Source organism: Acipenser ruthenus, chromosome 60 (assembly GCF_902713425.1).
Source record: "Acipenser ruthenus chromosome 60, fAciRut3.2 maternal haplotype, whole genome shotgun sequence".
Taxonomy (NCBI): domain Eukaryota; kingdom Metazoa; phylum Chordata; class Actinopteri; order Acipenseriformes; family Acipenseridae; genus Acipenser; species Acipenser ruthenus.
In genome coordinates, this window is record NC_081248.1 from 403,886 (window position 1) to 419,325 (window position 15,440).

General features: G+C 48.8%; 1 protein-coding gene across 1 annotated transcript; it reads right to left on the reverse strand.

The window, feature by feature from the left end:
* Positions 1-5,323: 5,323 nt before the first annotated feature.
* Positions 5,324-6,224, reverse strand: LOC131725058 (butyrophilin subfamily 1 member A1-like). The gene has a single exon (XM_059018495.1). It carries the CDS (start codon positions 6,199-6,201, stop codon positions 5,653-5,655), a length of 549 nt encoding a protein of 182 aa, XP_058874478.1. The 5' UTR covers positions 6,202-6,224; the 3' UTR covers positions 5,324-5,652.
* Between the last annotated feature and the right edge of the window lie 9,216 nt (positions 6,225-15,440).

Here is a 15,440-nt window from a genome sequence, read left to right on the forward strand (position 1 = left end):
TTGACTATAGCAGCTAGACTAGAGCACAGTGTTTGATTGACTATAGCAGCTAGACTAGAGCACAGTGTTTGATTGACTATAGCAGCTAGGCTAGAGCACAGTGTTTGATTGACTATATCAGCTAGACTAGAGCACAGTGTTTGTTTGACTATAGCAGCTAGACTAGAGCACAGTGTCTGATTGACTATAGCAGCTAGACTAGAGCACAGTGTTGACTATAGCAGCTAGACTAGAGCACAGTGTTTGATTGCCTATAGCAGCTAGAATAGAGCACAGTGTTTGACTGACTATAGCAGCTAGACTAGAGCACAGTGTTTGATTTCTGGCTATAGCAGCTAGACTAGAGCACAGTGTTTGTTTGACTATAGCAGCTAGACTAGAGCACAGTGTCTGATTGACTATAGCAGCTAGACTAGAGCACAGTGTTGACTATAGCAGCTGGACTAGAGCACAGTGTTTGATTGACTATAGCAGCTAGACTAGAGCACAGTGTTTGATTGACTATAGCAGCTAGACTACAGCACAGTGTTTGATTGACTATAGCAACTAGACTACAGCACAGTGTTTGATTGCCTATAGCAGCTACACTAGAGCACAGTGTTTGTTTGACTATAGCAGCTAGACTAGAGCACAGTGTTTGATTGCTGACTATAGCAGCTAGACTAGAGCACAGTGTTTGATTGACTATAGCAGCTACACTAGAGCACAGTGTTTGTTTGACTATAGCAGCTAGACTAGAGCACAGTGTCTGATTGACTATAGCAGCTAGACTAGAGCACAGTGTTGACTATAGCAGCTAGACTAGAGCACAGTGTTGACTATAGCAGCTAGACTAGAGCACAGTGTCTGATTGACTATAGCAGCTAGACTAGAGCACAGTGTTTGATTGACTATAGCAGCTAGACTAGAGCACAGTGTCTGATTGACTATAGCAGCTAGACTAGAGCAGTGTTTGACTGACTATAGCAGCTAGACTAGAGCACAGTGTTTGACTGACTATAGCAGCTAGACTAGAGCACAGTGTTTGATTGACTATAGCAGCTAGACTAGAGCACAGTGTTTGATTGACTATAGCAGCTAGACTAGAGCACAGTGTTTGTTTGACTATAGCAGCTAGACTAGAGCAGTGTCTGATTGACTATAGCAGCTAGACTAGAGCACAGTGTCTGATTGACTATAGCAGCTAGACTAGAGCAGTGTTTGACTGACTATAGCAGCTAGACTAGAGTACAGTGTTTGATTGACTATAGCAGCTAGACTAGAGCAGTGTTTGACTGACTATAGCAGCTAGACTAGAGTACAGTGTTTGATTGACTATAGCAGCTAGACTAGAGCACAGTGTTTGTTTGACTATAGCAGCTAGACTAGAGCACAGTGTCTGATTGACTATAGCAGCTAGACTAGAGCACAGTGTTTGATTGCCTATAGCAGCTAGACTAGAGCACAGTGTTTGATTGACTATAGCAGCTGTTTGATTGACTATAGCAGCTAGACTAAAGCACAGTGTTTGTTTGACTATAGCAGCTAGACTAGAGCACAGTGTCTGATTGACTATAGCAGCTAGACTAGAGCACAGTGTTTGATTGACTATAGCAGCTAGACTAGAGCACAGTGTCTGATTGACTATAGCAGCTAGACTAGAGCAGTGTTTGACTGACTATAGCAGCTAGACTAGAGTACAGTGTTTGATTGACTAGCAGCTAGACTAGAGCACAGTGTTTGATTGACTATAGCAGCTAGACTAGAGCACAGTGTTTGATTGACTATAGCAGCTAGACTAGAGCACAGTGTTTGATTGACTATAGCAGCTAGACTAGAGCACAGTGTTTTATTGACTATAGCAGCTAGACTAGAGCACAGTGTTTGATTGACTATATCAGCTAGACTAGAGCACAGTGTTTGTTTGACTATAGCAGCTAGACTAGAGCACAGTGTCTGATTGACTATAGCAGCTAGACTAGAGCACAGTGTTGACTATAGCAGCTAGACTAGAGCACAGTGTCTGATTGACTATAGCAGCTAGACTAGAGCACAGTGTTTGTTTGACTATAGAAATGGAAAATAATGCATTCATCTATTGTCTAGAAAGTCTTTTATCATTATTTATTTCTTAGCAGACACGCTTATCCAGGGCGACTTACAGCTGTTACAAAATATCACAGTACAAAATTAGAGTGGACATGGATGAGAGAGGGAGAGGGAGGAGAGAGGAGAGAGGGAGAGTAGAGAGGATGGAGGAGGAGGGAGAGTAGAGAAGGTAGGGTGGAGAGAGGGAGAGTAGAGAGGATGGAGGAGAGAGGGAGAGTAGAGAAGGCAGGGTGGAGAGAGGGAGAGTAGAGAGGATGGTGGAGAGAGGGAGAGTAGAGAGGATGGAGGAGAGAGGGAGTGTAGAGAGGATGGAGGAGAGAGGGAGAGTAGAGAGGATGGAGGAGAGAGGGAGAGTAGAGAAGGCAGGGTGGAGAGAGGGAGAGTAGAGAGGATGGAGGAGAGAGGGAGGGAGTAGAGAGGATGGAGGAGAGAGGGAGTGTACAGAGGATGGAGGAGAGAGGGAGAGTAGAGAGGATGGAGGAGAGAGGGAGAGTAGAGAGGATGGAGGAGAGAGGGAGAGTAGAGAGGGCAGGGAGGAGAGAGGGAGAGTAGAGAGGGAAGGGAGAAGAGAGGGAGAGTAGAGAGGGCAGAGAGGAGAGAGGGAGAGACGAGAGGATGGAGGAGAGAGGGAGAGTAGAGGGCAGGGTGGAGAGAGGGAGAGTAGAGAGGGCAGGGAGGAGAGAGGGAGAGTAGAGAGGATGGTGGAGAGAGGGAGAGTAGAGAAGGTAGGGTGGAGAGAGGGAGAGTAGAGAGGATGGAGGAGAGAGGGAGAGTGGAGAGGGCAGGGAGGAGAGGGAGAGTAGAGAGGATGGAGGTGAGAGGGAGAGTAGAGAACGCAGGGTGGAGAGAGGGAGAGTAGAGAGAATGGAGGAGAGAGGGAGAGTAGAGAAGGCAGGGTGGAGAGAGGGAGAGTAGAGAAGGCAGGGAGGAGAGAGGGAGAGTAGAGAGGATGGAGGAGAGAGGGAGAGTGGAGAGGGCAGGGAGGAGAGGGAGAGTAGAGAGGATGGAGGTGAGAGGGATAGTAGAGAACGCAGGGAGGAGAGAGGGAGAGTAGAGAGGATGGAGGAGAGAGGGAGAGTAGAGAAGGCAGGGTGGAGAGAGGGAGAGTAGAGAAGGCAGGGAGGAGAGAGGGAGAGTAGAGAGGATGGAGGAGAGAGGGAGAGTAGAGGGCAGGGTGGAGAGAGGGAGAGTAGAGAGGGCAGGGAGGAGAGAGGGAGAGTAGAGAGGATGGTGGTGAGAGGGAGAGTAGAGAAGGTAGGGTGGAGAGAGGGAGAGTAGAGAGGATGGAGGAGAGAGGGAGAGTGGAGAGGGCAGGGAGGAGAGGGAGAGTAGAGAGGATGGAGGTGAGAGGGAGAGTAGAGAACGCAGGGTGGAGAGAGGGAGAGTAGAGAGAATGGAGGAGAGAGGGAGAGTAGAGAAGGCAGGGTGGAGAGAGGGAGAGTAGAGAAGGCAGGGAGGAGAGAGGGAGAGTGGAGAGGGCAGGGAGGAGAGGGAGAGTAGAGAGGATGGAGGTGAGAGGGAGAGTAGAGAACGCAGGGTGGAGAGAGGGAGAGTAGAGAAGGCAGGGAGGAGAGAGGGAGAGTAGAGAGGATGGAGGAGAGAGGGAGAGAAGAGAACGCAGGGTGGAGAGAGGGAGAGTAGAGAACGCAGGGTGGAGAGAGGGAGAGTAGAGAGGATGGAGGAGAGAGGGAGAGTAGAGAGGATGGAGGAGAGAGGGAGAGTAGAGAAGGCAGGGTGGAGAGAGGGAGAGTAGAGAAGGCAGGGAGGAGAGAGGGAGAGTAGAGAGGATGGAGGAGAGAGGGAGAGTAGAGAAGGCAGGGTGGAGAGAGGGAGAGTAGAGAGGATGGAGGAGAGAGGGAGGGAGTAGAGAGGATGGAGGAGAGAGGGAGTGTAGAGAGGATGGAGGAGAGAGGGAGAGTAGAGAGGATGGAGGAGAGAGGGAGAGTAGAGAGGATGGAGGAGAGAGGGAGTGTAGAGAGGATGGAGTTGAGAGGGAGAGTAGAGAGGATGGAGGAGAGAGGGAGAGTAGAGAGGGAAGGGAGAAGAGAGGGAGAGTAGAGAGGGCAGAGGAGAGAGGGAGAGACGAGAGGATGGAGGAGAGAGGGAGAGTAGAGGGCAGGGTGGAGAGGGAGAGTAGAGAGGGCAGGGAGGAGAGAGGGAGAGTAGAGAGGATGGTGGAGAGGGAGAGTAGAGAAGGTAGGGTGGAGAGAGGGAGAGTAGAGAGGATGGAGGAGAGAGGGAGAGTGGAGAGGGCAGGGAGGAGAGGGAGAGTAGAGAGGATGGAGGAGAGAGGGAGAGTGGAGAGGGCAGGGAGGAGAGGGAGAGTAGAGAGGATGGAGGTGAGAGGGAGAGTAGAGAACGCAGGGTGGAGAGAGGGAGAGTAGAGAGAATGGAGGAGAGAGGGAGAGTAGAGAAGGCAGGGTGGAGAGAGGGAGAGTAGAGAAGGCAGGGAGGAGAGAGGGAGAGTAGAGAGGATGGAGGAGAGAGGGAGAGTGGAGAGGGCAGGGAGGAGAGGGAGAGTAGAGAGGATGGAGGTGAGATGGAGAGTAGAGAGGATGGAGGAGAGAGGGAGAGTAGAGAACGCAGGGTGGAGAGAGGGAGAGTAGAGAACGCAGGGTGGAGAGAGGGAGAGTAGAGAGGATGGAGGAGAGAGGGAGAGTAGAGAAGGCAGGGAGGAGAGAGGGAGAGTAGAGAGGATGGAGGAGAGAGGGAGAGTGGAGAGGGCAGGGAGGAGAGGGAGAGTAGAGAGGATGGAGGTGAGATGGAGAGTAGAGAGGATGGAGGAGAGAGGGAGAGTAGAGAACGCAGGGTGGAGAGAGGGAGAGTAGAGAACGCAGGGTGGAGAGAGGGAGAGTAGAGAAGGCAGGGAGGAGAGAGGGAGAGTAGAGAGGATGGAGGAGAGAGGGAGAGTAGAGAACGCAGGGTGGAGAGAGGGAGAGTAGAGAACGCAGGGTGGAGAGAGGGAGAGTAGAGAGGATGGAGGAGAGAGGGAGAGTAGAGAAGGCAGGGTGGAGAGAGGGAGAGTAGAGAAGGCAGGGAGGAGAGAGGGAGAGTAGAGGATGGAGGAGAGAGGGAGTGGAGAGGGCAGGGAGGAGAGAGGGAGAGTAGAGAAGGCAGGGTGGAGAGAGGGAGAGTAGAGAGGATGGAGGTGAGAGGGAGAGTAGAGAACACAGGGTGGAGAGAGGGAGAGTAGAGAGGATGGAGGAGAGAGGGAGAGTAAAGAAGGCAGGGTTGAGAGGGAGTGGGAAAGGGAGGGGATTAACATATCAGAGGGAAGGGAAAGAGAGAGAGGAGCCATAGGGGAGGGAGAGAGGAGAGAAAGAGAGATAAGGAGAGGTGGAGGTAAAGAGAGAGGCAGACAGGAAGGGAGAGTAGGAAAGGGGGTGTTGAGAAATAAAGAGGAGGGGCTCAGGGTAAGAGGGTGGAAGAGAGAGGATTTCTTCTCATCAGCCCAGAAGAGTGCAGAGAGAGTGTCAGTGAAAGTGAAGAGGAGATTGTCTGAGCTGTTTGAATAGTTTCCTGGCTCAGACAGCAATGTGTGTTTAATCTGCAGCGTTGACAGGGTCAGGGGGACTCCAGCACAAGGGCTGTATAACTGTAAGTATAGAAGAATGGATAGAGTTTCTCATTGGGATTGAACTCCATGTCAGTGAAAGTGTAGATGTGAGATCTGGTCTCCACATTGTAAAAGGAGAGCTGCCCTTCCTCATAATCCAGATACACCCCCAGCTTCTGGGGCTTCAGGCTCCGGGGGAGGGGGGTCTGGGGGTCAGTGAGAGCATTGAACTCACCTCCATTCCACTCCACAGTCCAGTAACCCAGCTGGGGGGTCATGCTGAACACCCCCTTCCTCTCGGCAGACTCTCTGCTGACTCCTAATCTCCAGTATGTATTCCCCCCCACCTGCACCTGCCAGTAGCGTCTCCCCGAGGTGAAGCTCTCCCTGCCCAGCACACAGGGCCAGCCATCAAATCTCTCTGGATTGCGAGGGAGACTCTGCCATGTCTCTCCCAGTCTCACTCGTTTCCCCTCCGCAGACAGGATGAGCGTGGGGTGTGCTGTATCAGGGTCCAGAGTCACATCAACTGTGGAGCAGAGAGGAGACATCATCATTATTATTATTATTATTATTATTATTATTATTCACGTGTGGATTGTGTTTCTCGTATTATTATTTGATAAATGTGTATTGTGTGTGTGTGTGTGTGTGTGTGTGTGTTGATTTATTTATATAAATGTGTGTTTTGTTGTTCAGCTCTTTATTATTATTTCTCATCTCGAGTGTGGTTTGATGTATTTGCTTCACTGGACCCCCCTAAACTACTTTCTCTCTTTCCTCTATGGAACTATACGAGCGAAACTCCGATTGGCTGAAGGACTGTCTGCCCAATGCACGCCCCCCCCTGTTGCTTAGCAACCGCGTCTCCCGTTCCACGGCTCTGCTTGCCAGCGGCTCGCTGCTTGATCTCCCCGCCCTGTCAATCATCTACTGCCTTTATAAATGCAGAGGAATATTGTGAGAGGGAGACCCGGACTTGTGAAGGAGATTCCGCGCTGCAGACTGGAGCTGGAACGCGGAGAGACTTTATGAAACTGATAGATCCAAGTATTTTATATAAACTGCAATAATATAATCTGTGGTAACTAGTTTAACTTCACTATAAGAAACTGATAGATTTAGAGTTTGTTTTATTGTATCATCCCTATATATACTAGACAATTGTTATAGACTGTGAAGTGAAGGTGGCATTGTCATATGGTTTACATTATTGTTAATGTGTTTGAGATTTTTTAAAATCAATTATTACTAATAAAAAAACTTGAAAAGATTATTTTTGGTGTGTGATTGCTTGGTTTGTCCTGGATAAAAGAGTTTGTGCGGAACCAACCACTCGAGGTCCTTCTCCTCCATAAACACAAGGTGGCGCAGTCAAATTATTAACATCGATTTAGCAAAGACCTGTTACAAAAAAATAAGGGGGAAACAAATATTCACGAGGTGAAATACTGGGTCCTAGGGGGGGAGTTAATATTTGTTTGCTGGGGGAGCAGATATTCTGTGACACCGGAACAAAACAAGTCCTGGACACAAAATCCATCACAAAAATAAACCCTTCTTTACAGAGGAGGGTTCTTCACCCTGTCAGTGTCTGTCTGTCTCTATGTATGTCTATACCTCTGTGTGTATGTGTGTGTGTCTCTGTGTGTTACTGATTGGTTTATTATTTTTTTCTTCGGATTAACGGATTGGCGTCGACTGGATCTTACGTTCAGAGCGGACAGAAAGACAATGCTGCCTCCCAGTCTCTCTTCACTGCCAGTTACGTCTGCTAGACCAGTGTGCTTATTAAACTGGGACCAGTAAACCTCACACACTGAGCCACTGCTTTTGCAATCTGAATTTTACATTCCAAAAGATGATTTTTACAAATTAAATATATATATATATATATATATATATATATATATATATATGAAGACGTCTTTAAATAGCTTTAAATAAAAATCTACACTGTTGGAAAATTAAAGTGTGTGGAAATTCATGATTTTTATTTTTTCTTTAAGTGATTTATAGCTTAATAAAATAATTTCATACAGATGACCTGCTTGGAAGTTGCATTAGCTCTCAGATGTCCAGTTTTTGAAAGATGTTCTCGCAGACCTGGATTTGACATGATCACTGGATTAAAGGAAGTTCTGTTTCTGTGCCTCGCACTCGGGAAGGCTGCTGGACTCCCCGCCTCACTTCACCTCTGCAGTGTCTTCTGGGTCATGTTACTGGCTGACAGCATGCCAGTCAGCAGGGGGAGCAGCAGCTGATTGGTTAATGACAGGAAAGAAGCCAGCGAGGGGCGGGGACAATTTCACCCTCCAGGTGAACAAGGAAGTGCAGCCCTAACTGAAACCACGGATTGCAAACGGAGATTTCTTTAACCGGGTGTAGCACTGTAGCACATGTTTGATTGCTGACTATAGCAGCTAGACTAGAGCACAGTGTTTGATTGACTATAGCAGCTAGACTAGAGCACAGTGTTTGATTGACTATAGCAGCTAGACTAGAGCAGTGTTTGATTGACTATAGCAGCTAGACTAGAGCAGTGTTTGATTGACTATAGCAGCTAGACTAGAGCAGTGTTTGATTGACTATAGCAGCTAGACTAGAGCACAGTGTTTGACTGACTATAGCAGCTAGACTAGAGCAGTGTTTGATTGACTATAGCAGCTAGACTAGAGCAGTGTTTGACTATAGCAGCTAGGCTAGAGCAGTGTTTGATTGACTATAGCAGCTAGACTAGAGCAGTGTTTGATTGACTATAGCAGCTAGACTAGAGCAGTGTTTGATTGACTATAGCAGCTAGACTAGAGCAGTGTTTGATTGACTATAGCAGCTAGACTAGAGCAGTGTTTGACTGACTATAGCAGCTAGACTAGAGCACAGTGTGACTATAGCAGCTAGACTAGAGCAGTGTTTGATAGACTATAGCAGCTAGACTAGAGCAGTGTTTGATTGACTATAGCAGCTAGACTAGAGCAGTGTTTGACTGACTATAGCAGCTAGACTACAGCACAGTGTTTGACTATAGCAGCTAGACTAGAGCAGTGTTTGATTGACTATAGCAGCTAGACTAGAGCAGTGTTTGATTGACTATAGCAGCTAGACTAGAGCACAGTATTTGATTGACTATAGCAGCTAGACTAGAGCAGTGTTTGATTGACTATAGCAGCTAGACTAGAGCACAGTATTTGATTGACTAAAGCAGCTAGACTAGAGCACAGTGTCTCTGTGAAGAATCTGCTCATGGACCCAACAGGCTTGTTATTGTTGAGAGTTATGTGTGAAGAATCACAATTAAAATGTCCAGTTTAAGGATACAATTCATTCATATGTGTAATGGTCTCATTTAATCAGCACTCTGCTGTCATGAATGTCTTTCTTTTTACGAGTTCAAGATTGCCGAGGTAAACAATTGAGCAGTAAATCACACAACACCGTTATATCTTTTATACATTTTATCAAGAAAGATAGAAAATAGATGCGCTACAAAAACAGAACAGAAGATTCATATCAAAATAGCAGAAATCAGTTCACTGAGTTTAGCAATGAATAATATTCAGGGAGCATCTCAGCTTCAGTGTAAATATTGATTACATGGAAAATAATGCATTCATCTATTGTCTAGAAAGTCTTTTATCATTATTTATTTCTTAGCAGACACGCTTATCCAGGGCGACTTACAGCTGTTACAAAATATCACAGTACAAAATTAGAGGGGACATGGATGAGAGAGGGAGAGGGAGGAGAGAGGAGAGAGGGAGAGTAGAGAGGATGGAGGAGAGAGGGAGAGTAGAGAAGGTAGGGTGGAGAGAGGGAGAGTAGAGAGGATGGAGGAGAGAGGGAGAGTAGAGAAGGCAGGGTGGAGAGAGGGAGAGTAGAGAGGATGGTGGAGAGAGGGAGAGTAGAGAGGATGGAGGAGAGAGGGAGTGTAGAGAGGATGGAGGAGAGAGGGAGAGTAGAGAGGATGGAGGAGAGAGGGAGAGTAGAGAAGGCAGGGTGGAGAGAGGGAGAGTAGAGAGGATGGAGGAGAGAGGGAGGGAGTAGAGAGGATGGAGGAGAGAGGGAGTGTACAGAGGATGGAGGAGAGAGGGAGAGTAGAGAGGATGGAGGAGAGAGGGAGAGTAGAGAGGATGGAGGAGAGAGGGAGAGTAGAGAGGGCAGGGAGGAGAGAGGGAGAGTAGAGAGGGAAGGGAGAAGAGAGGGAGAGTAGAGAGGGCAGAGAGGAGAGAGGGAGAGACGAGAGGATGGAGGAGAGAGGGAGAGTAGAGGGCAGGGTGGAGAGAGGGAGAGTAGAGAGGGCAGGGAGGAGAGAGGGAGAGTAGAGAGGATGGTGGAGAGAGGGAGAGTAGAGAAGGTAGGGTGGAGAGAGGGAGAGTAGAGAGGATGGAGGAGAGAGGGAGAGTGGAGAGGGCAGGGAGGAGAGGGAGAGTAGAGAGGATGGAGGTGAGAGGGAGAGTAGAGAACGCAGGGTGGAGAGAGGGAGAGTAGAGAGAATGGAGGAGAGAGGGAGAGTAGAGAAGGCAGGGTGGAGAGAGGGAGAGTAGAGAAGGCAGGGAGGAGAGAGGGAGAGTAGAGAGGATGGAGGAGAGAGGGAGAGTGGAGAGGGCAGGGAGGAGAGGGAGAGTAGAGAGGATGGAGGTGAGAGGGATAGTAGAGAACGCAGGGAGGAGAGAGGGAGAGTAGAGAGGATGGAGGAGAGAGGGAGAGTAGAGAAGGCAGGGTGGAGAGAGGGAGAGTAGAGAAGGCAGGGAGGAGAGAGGGAGAGTAGAGAGGATGGAGGAGAGAGGGAGAGTGGAGAGGGCAGGGAGGAGAGGGAGAGTAGAGAGGATGGAGGTGAGAGGGATAGTAGAGAACGCAGGGAGGAGAGAGGGAGAGTAGAGAGGATGGAGGAGAGAGGGAGAGTAGAGAAGGCAGGGTGGAGAGAGGGAGAGTAGAGAAGGCAGGGAGGAGAGAGGGAGAGTAGAGAGGATGGAGGAGAGAGGGAGAGTAGAGGGCAGGGTGGAGAGAGGGAGAGTAGAGAGGGCAGGGAGGAGAGAGGGAGAGTAGAGAGGATGGTGGAGAGAGGGAGAGTAGAGAAGGTAGGGTGGAGAGAGGGAGAGTAGAGAGGATGGAGGAGAGAGGGAGAGTGGAGAGGGCAGGGAGGAGAGGGAGAGTAGAGAGGATGGAGGTGAGAGGGAGAGTAGAGAACGCAGGGTGGAGAGAGGGAGAGTAGAGAGAATGGAGGAGAGAGGGAGAGTAGAGAAGGCAGGGTGGAGAGAGGGAGAGTAGAGAAGGCAGGGAGGAGAGAGGGAGAGTGGAGAGGGCAGGGAGGAGAGGGAGAGTAGAGAGGATGGAGGTGAGAGGGAGAGTAGAGAACGCAGGGTGGAGAGAGGGAGAGTAGAGAAGGCAGGGAGGAGAGAGGGAGAGTAGAGAGGATGGAGGAGAGAGGGAGAGAAGAGAACGCAGGGTGGAGAGAGGGAGAGTAGAGAACGCAGGGTGGAGAGAGGGAGAGTAGAGAGGATGGAGGAGAGAGGGAGAGTAGAGAGGATGGAGGAGAGAGGGAGAGTAGAGAAGGCAGGGTGGAGAGAGGGAGAGTAGAGAAGGCATGGAGGAGAGAGGGAGAGTAGAGAGGATGGAGGAGAGAGGGAGAGTAGAGAAGGCAGGGTGGAGAGAGGGAGAGTAGAGAGGATGGAGGAGAGAGGGAGGGAGTAGAGAGGATGGAGGAGAGAGGGAGTGTAGAGAGGATGGAGGAGAGAGGGAGAGTAGAGAGGATGGAGGAGAGAGGGAGAGTAGAGAGGATGGAGGAGAGAGGGAGTGTAGAGAGGATGGAGTTGAGAGGGAGAGTAGAGAGGATGGAGGAGAGAGGGAGAGTAGAGAGGGAAGGGAGAAGAGAGGGAGAGTAGAGAGGGCAGAGGAGAGAGGGAGAGACGAGAGGATGGAGGAGAGAGGGAGAGTAGAGGGCAGGGTGGAGAGGGAGAGTAGAGAGGGCAGGGAGGAGAGAGGGAGAGTAGAGAGGATGGTGGAGAGGGAGAGTAGAGAAGGTAGGGTGGAGAGAGGGAGAGTAGAGAGGATGGAGGAGAGAGGGAGAGTGGAGAGGGCAGGGAGGAGAGGGAGAGTAGAGAGGATGGAGGAGAGAGGGAGAGTGGAGAGGGCAGGGAGGAGAGGGAGAGTAGAGAGGATGGAGGTGAGAGGGAGAGTAGAGAACGCAGGGTGGAGAGAGGGAGAGTAGAGAGAATGGAGGAGAGAGGGAGAGTAGAGAAGGCAGGGTGGAGAGAGGGAGAGTAGAGAAGGCAGGGAGGAGAGAGGGAGAGTAGAGAGGATGGAGGAGAGAGGGAGAGTGGAGAGGGCAGGGAGGAGAGGGAGAGTAGAGAGGATGGAGGTGAGATGGAGAGTAGAGAGGATGGAGGAGAGAGGGAGAGTAGAGAACGCAGGGTGGAGAGAGGGAGAGTAGAGAACGCAGGGTGGAGAGAGGGAGAGTAGAGAGGATGGAGGAGAGAGGGAGAGTAGAGAAGGCAGGGAGGAGAGAGGGAGAGTAGAGAGGATGGAGGAGAGAGGGAGAGTAGAGAACGCAGGGTGGAGAGAGGGAGAGTAGAGAACGCAGGGTGGAGAGAGGGAGAGTAGAGAGGATGGAGGAGAGAGGGAGAGTAGAGAAGGCAGGGAGGAGAGAGGGAGAGTAGAGGATGGAGGAGAGAGGGAGTGGAGAGGGCAGGGAGGAGAGAGGGAGAGTAGAGAAGGCAGGGTGGAGAGAGGGAGAGTAGAGAGGATGGAGGTGAGAGGGAGAGTAGAGAACACAGGGTGGAGAGAGGGAGAGTAGAGAGGATGGAGGAGAGAGGGAGAGTAAAGAAGGCAGGGTTGAGAGGGAGTGGGAAAGGGAGGGGATTAACATATCAGAGGGAAGGGAAAGAGAGAGAGGAGCCATAGGGGAGGGAGAGAGGAGAGAAAGAGAGATAAGGAGAGGTGGAGGTAAAGAGAGAGGCAGACAGGAAGGGAGAGTAGGAAAGGGGGTGTTGAGAAATAAAGAGGAGGGGCTCAGGGTAAGAGGGTGGAAGAGAGAGGATTTCTTCTCATCAGCCCAGAAGAGTGCAGAGAGAGTGTCAGTGAAAGTGAAGAGGAGATTGTCTGAGCTGTTTGAATAGTTTCCTGGCTCAGACAGCAATGTGTGTTTAATCTGCAGCGTTGACAGGGTCAGGGGGACTCCAGCACAAGGGCTGTATAACTGTAAGTATAGAAGAATGGATAGAGTTTCTCATTGGGATTGAACTCCATGTCAGTGAAAGTGTAGATGTGAGATCTGGTCTCCACATTGTAAAAGGAGAGCTGCCCTTCCTCATAATCCAGATACACCCCCAGCTTCTGGGGCTTCAGGCTCCGGGGGAGGGGGGTCTGGGGGTCAGTGAGAGCATTGAACTCACCTCCATTCCACTCCACAGTCCAGTAACCCAGCTGGGGGGTCATGCTGAACACTTCCTCTCGGCAGACTCTCTGCTGACTCCTAATCTCCAGTATGTATTCCCCCCCACCTGCACCTGCCAGTAGCGTCTCCCCGAGGTGAAGCTCTCCCTGCCCAGCACACAGGGCCAGCCATCAAATCTCTCTGGATTGCGAGGGAGACTCTGCCATGTCTCTCCCAGTCTCACTCGTTTCCCCTCCGCAGACAGGATGAGCGTGGGGTGTGCTGTATCAGGGTCCAGAGTCACATCAACTGTGGAGCAGAGAGGAGACATCATCATTATTATTATTATTATTATTATTATTATTATTATTATTATTATTATTCACGTGTGGATGGTGTTTCTCATATTATTATTTGATAAATGTGTATTGTGTGTGTGTGTGTGTGTTGATTTATTTATATAAATGTGTGTTTTGTTGTTCAGCTCTTTATTATTATTTCTCATCTCGAGTGTGGTTTGATGTATTTGCTTCACTGGACCCCCCTAAACTACTTTCTCTCTTTCCTCTATGGAACTATACGAGCGAAACTCCGATTGGCTGAAGGACTGTCTGCCCAATGCACGCCCCCCCCTGTTGCTTAGCAACCGCGTCTCCCGTTCCACGGCTCTGCTTGCCAGCGGCTCGCTGCTTGATCTCCCCGCCCTGTCAATCATCTACTGCCTTTATAAATGCAGAGGAATATTGTGAGAGGGAGACCCGGACTTGTGAAGGAGATTCCGCGCTGCAGACTGGAGCTGGAACGCGGAGAGACTTTATGAAACTGATAGATCCAAGTATTTTATATAAACTGCAATAATATAATCTGTGGTAACTAGTTTAACTTCACTATAAGAAACTGATAGATTTAGAGTTTGTTTTATTGTATCATCCCTATATATACTAGACAATTGTTATAGACTGTGAAGTGAAGGTGGCATTGTCATATGGTTTACATTATTGTTAATGTGTTTGAGATTTTTTAAAATCAATTATTACTAATAAAAAAACTTGAAAAGATTATTTTTGGTGTGTGATTGCTTGGTTTGTCCTGGATAAAAGAGTTTGTGCGGAACCAACCACTCGAGGTCCTTCTCCTCCATAAACACAAGGTGGCGCAGTCAAATTATTAACATCGATTTAGCAAAGACCTGTTACAAAAAAATAAGGGGGAAACAAATATTCACGAGGTGAAATATTGGGTCCTAGGGGGGGAGTTAATATTTGTTTGCTGGGGGAGCAGATATTCTGTGACACCGGAACAAAACAAGTCCTGGACACAAAATCCATCACAAAAATAAACCCTTCTTTACAGAGGAGGGTTCTTCACCCTGTCAGTGTCTGTCTGTCTCTATGTATGTCTATACCTCTGTGTGTATGTGTGTGTGTCTCTGTGTGTTACTGATTGGTTTATTATTTTTTTCTTCGGATTAACGGATTGGCGTCGACTGGATCTTACGTTCAGAGCGGACAGAAAGACAATGCTGCCTCCCAGTCTCTCTTCACTGCCAGTTACGTCTGCTAGACCAGTGTGCTTATTAAACTGGGACCAGTAAACCTCACACACTGAGCCACTGCTTTTGCAATCTGAATTTTACATTCCAAAAGATGATTTTTACAAATTAAATATATATATATATATATATATATATATATATATATATATATGAAGACGTCTTTAAATAGCTTTAAATAAAAATCTACACTGTTGGAAAATTAAAGTGTGTGGAAATTCATGATTTTTATTTTTTCTTTAAGTGATTTATAGCTTAATAAAATAATTTCATACAGATGACCTGCTTGGAAGTTGCATTAGCTCTCAGATGTCCAGTTTTTGAAAGATGTTCTCGCAGACCTGGATTTGACATGATCACTGGATTAAAGGAAGTTCTGTTTCTGTGCCTCGCACTCGGGAAGGCTGCTGGACTCCCCGCCTCACTTCACCTCTGCAGTGTCTTCTGGGTCATGTTACTGGCTGACAGCATGCCAGTCAGCAGGGGGAGCAGCAGCTGATTGGTTAATGACAGGAAAGAAGCCAGCGAGGGGCGGGGACAATTTCACCCTCCAGGTGAACAAGGAAGTGCAGCCCTAACTGAAACCATGGCTTGCAAACGGAGATTTCTTTAACCGGGTGTAGCACTGTAGCACATGTTTGATTGCTGACTATAGCAGCTAGACTAGAGCACAGTGTTTGATTGACTATAGCAGCTAGACTAGAGCACAGTGTTTGATTGACTATAGCAGCTAGACTAGAGCAGTGTTTGATTGACTATAGCAGCTAGACTAGAGCAGTGTTTGATTGACTATAGCAGCTAGACTAGAGCAGTGTTTGATTGACTATAGCAGCTAGACTAGAGCACAGTGTTTGACTGACTATAGCAGCTAG

Bases quoted from the DNA above. Each gene is read 5' to 3' on its own strand.
- LOC131725058 (XM_059018495.1), bottom strand. From the start codon at position 6,201: ATGATGATGTCTCCTCTCTGCTCCACAGTTGATGTGACTCTGGACCCT.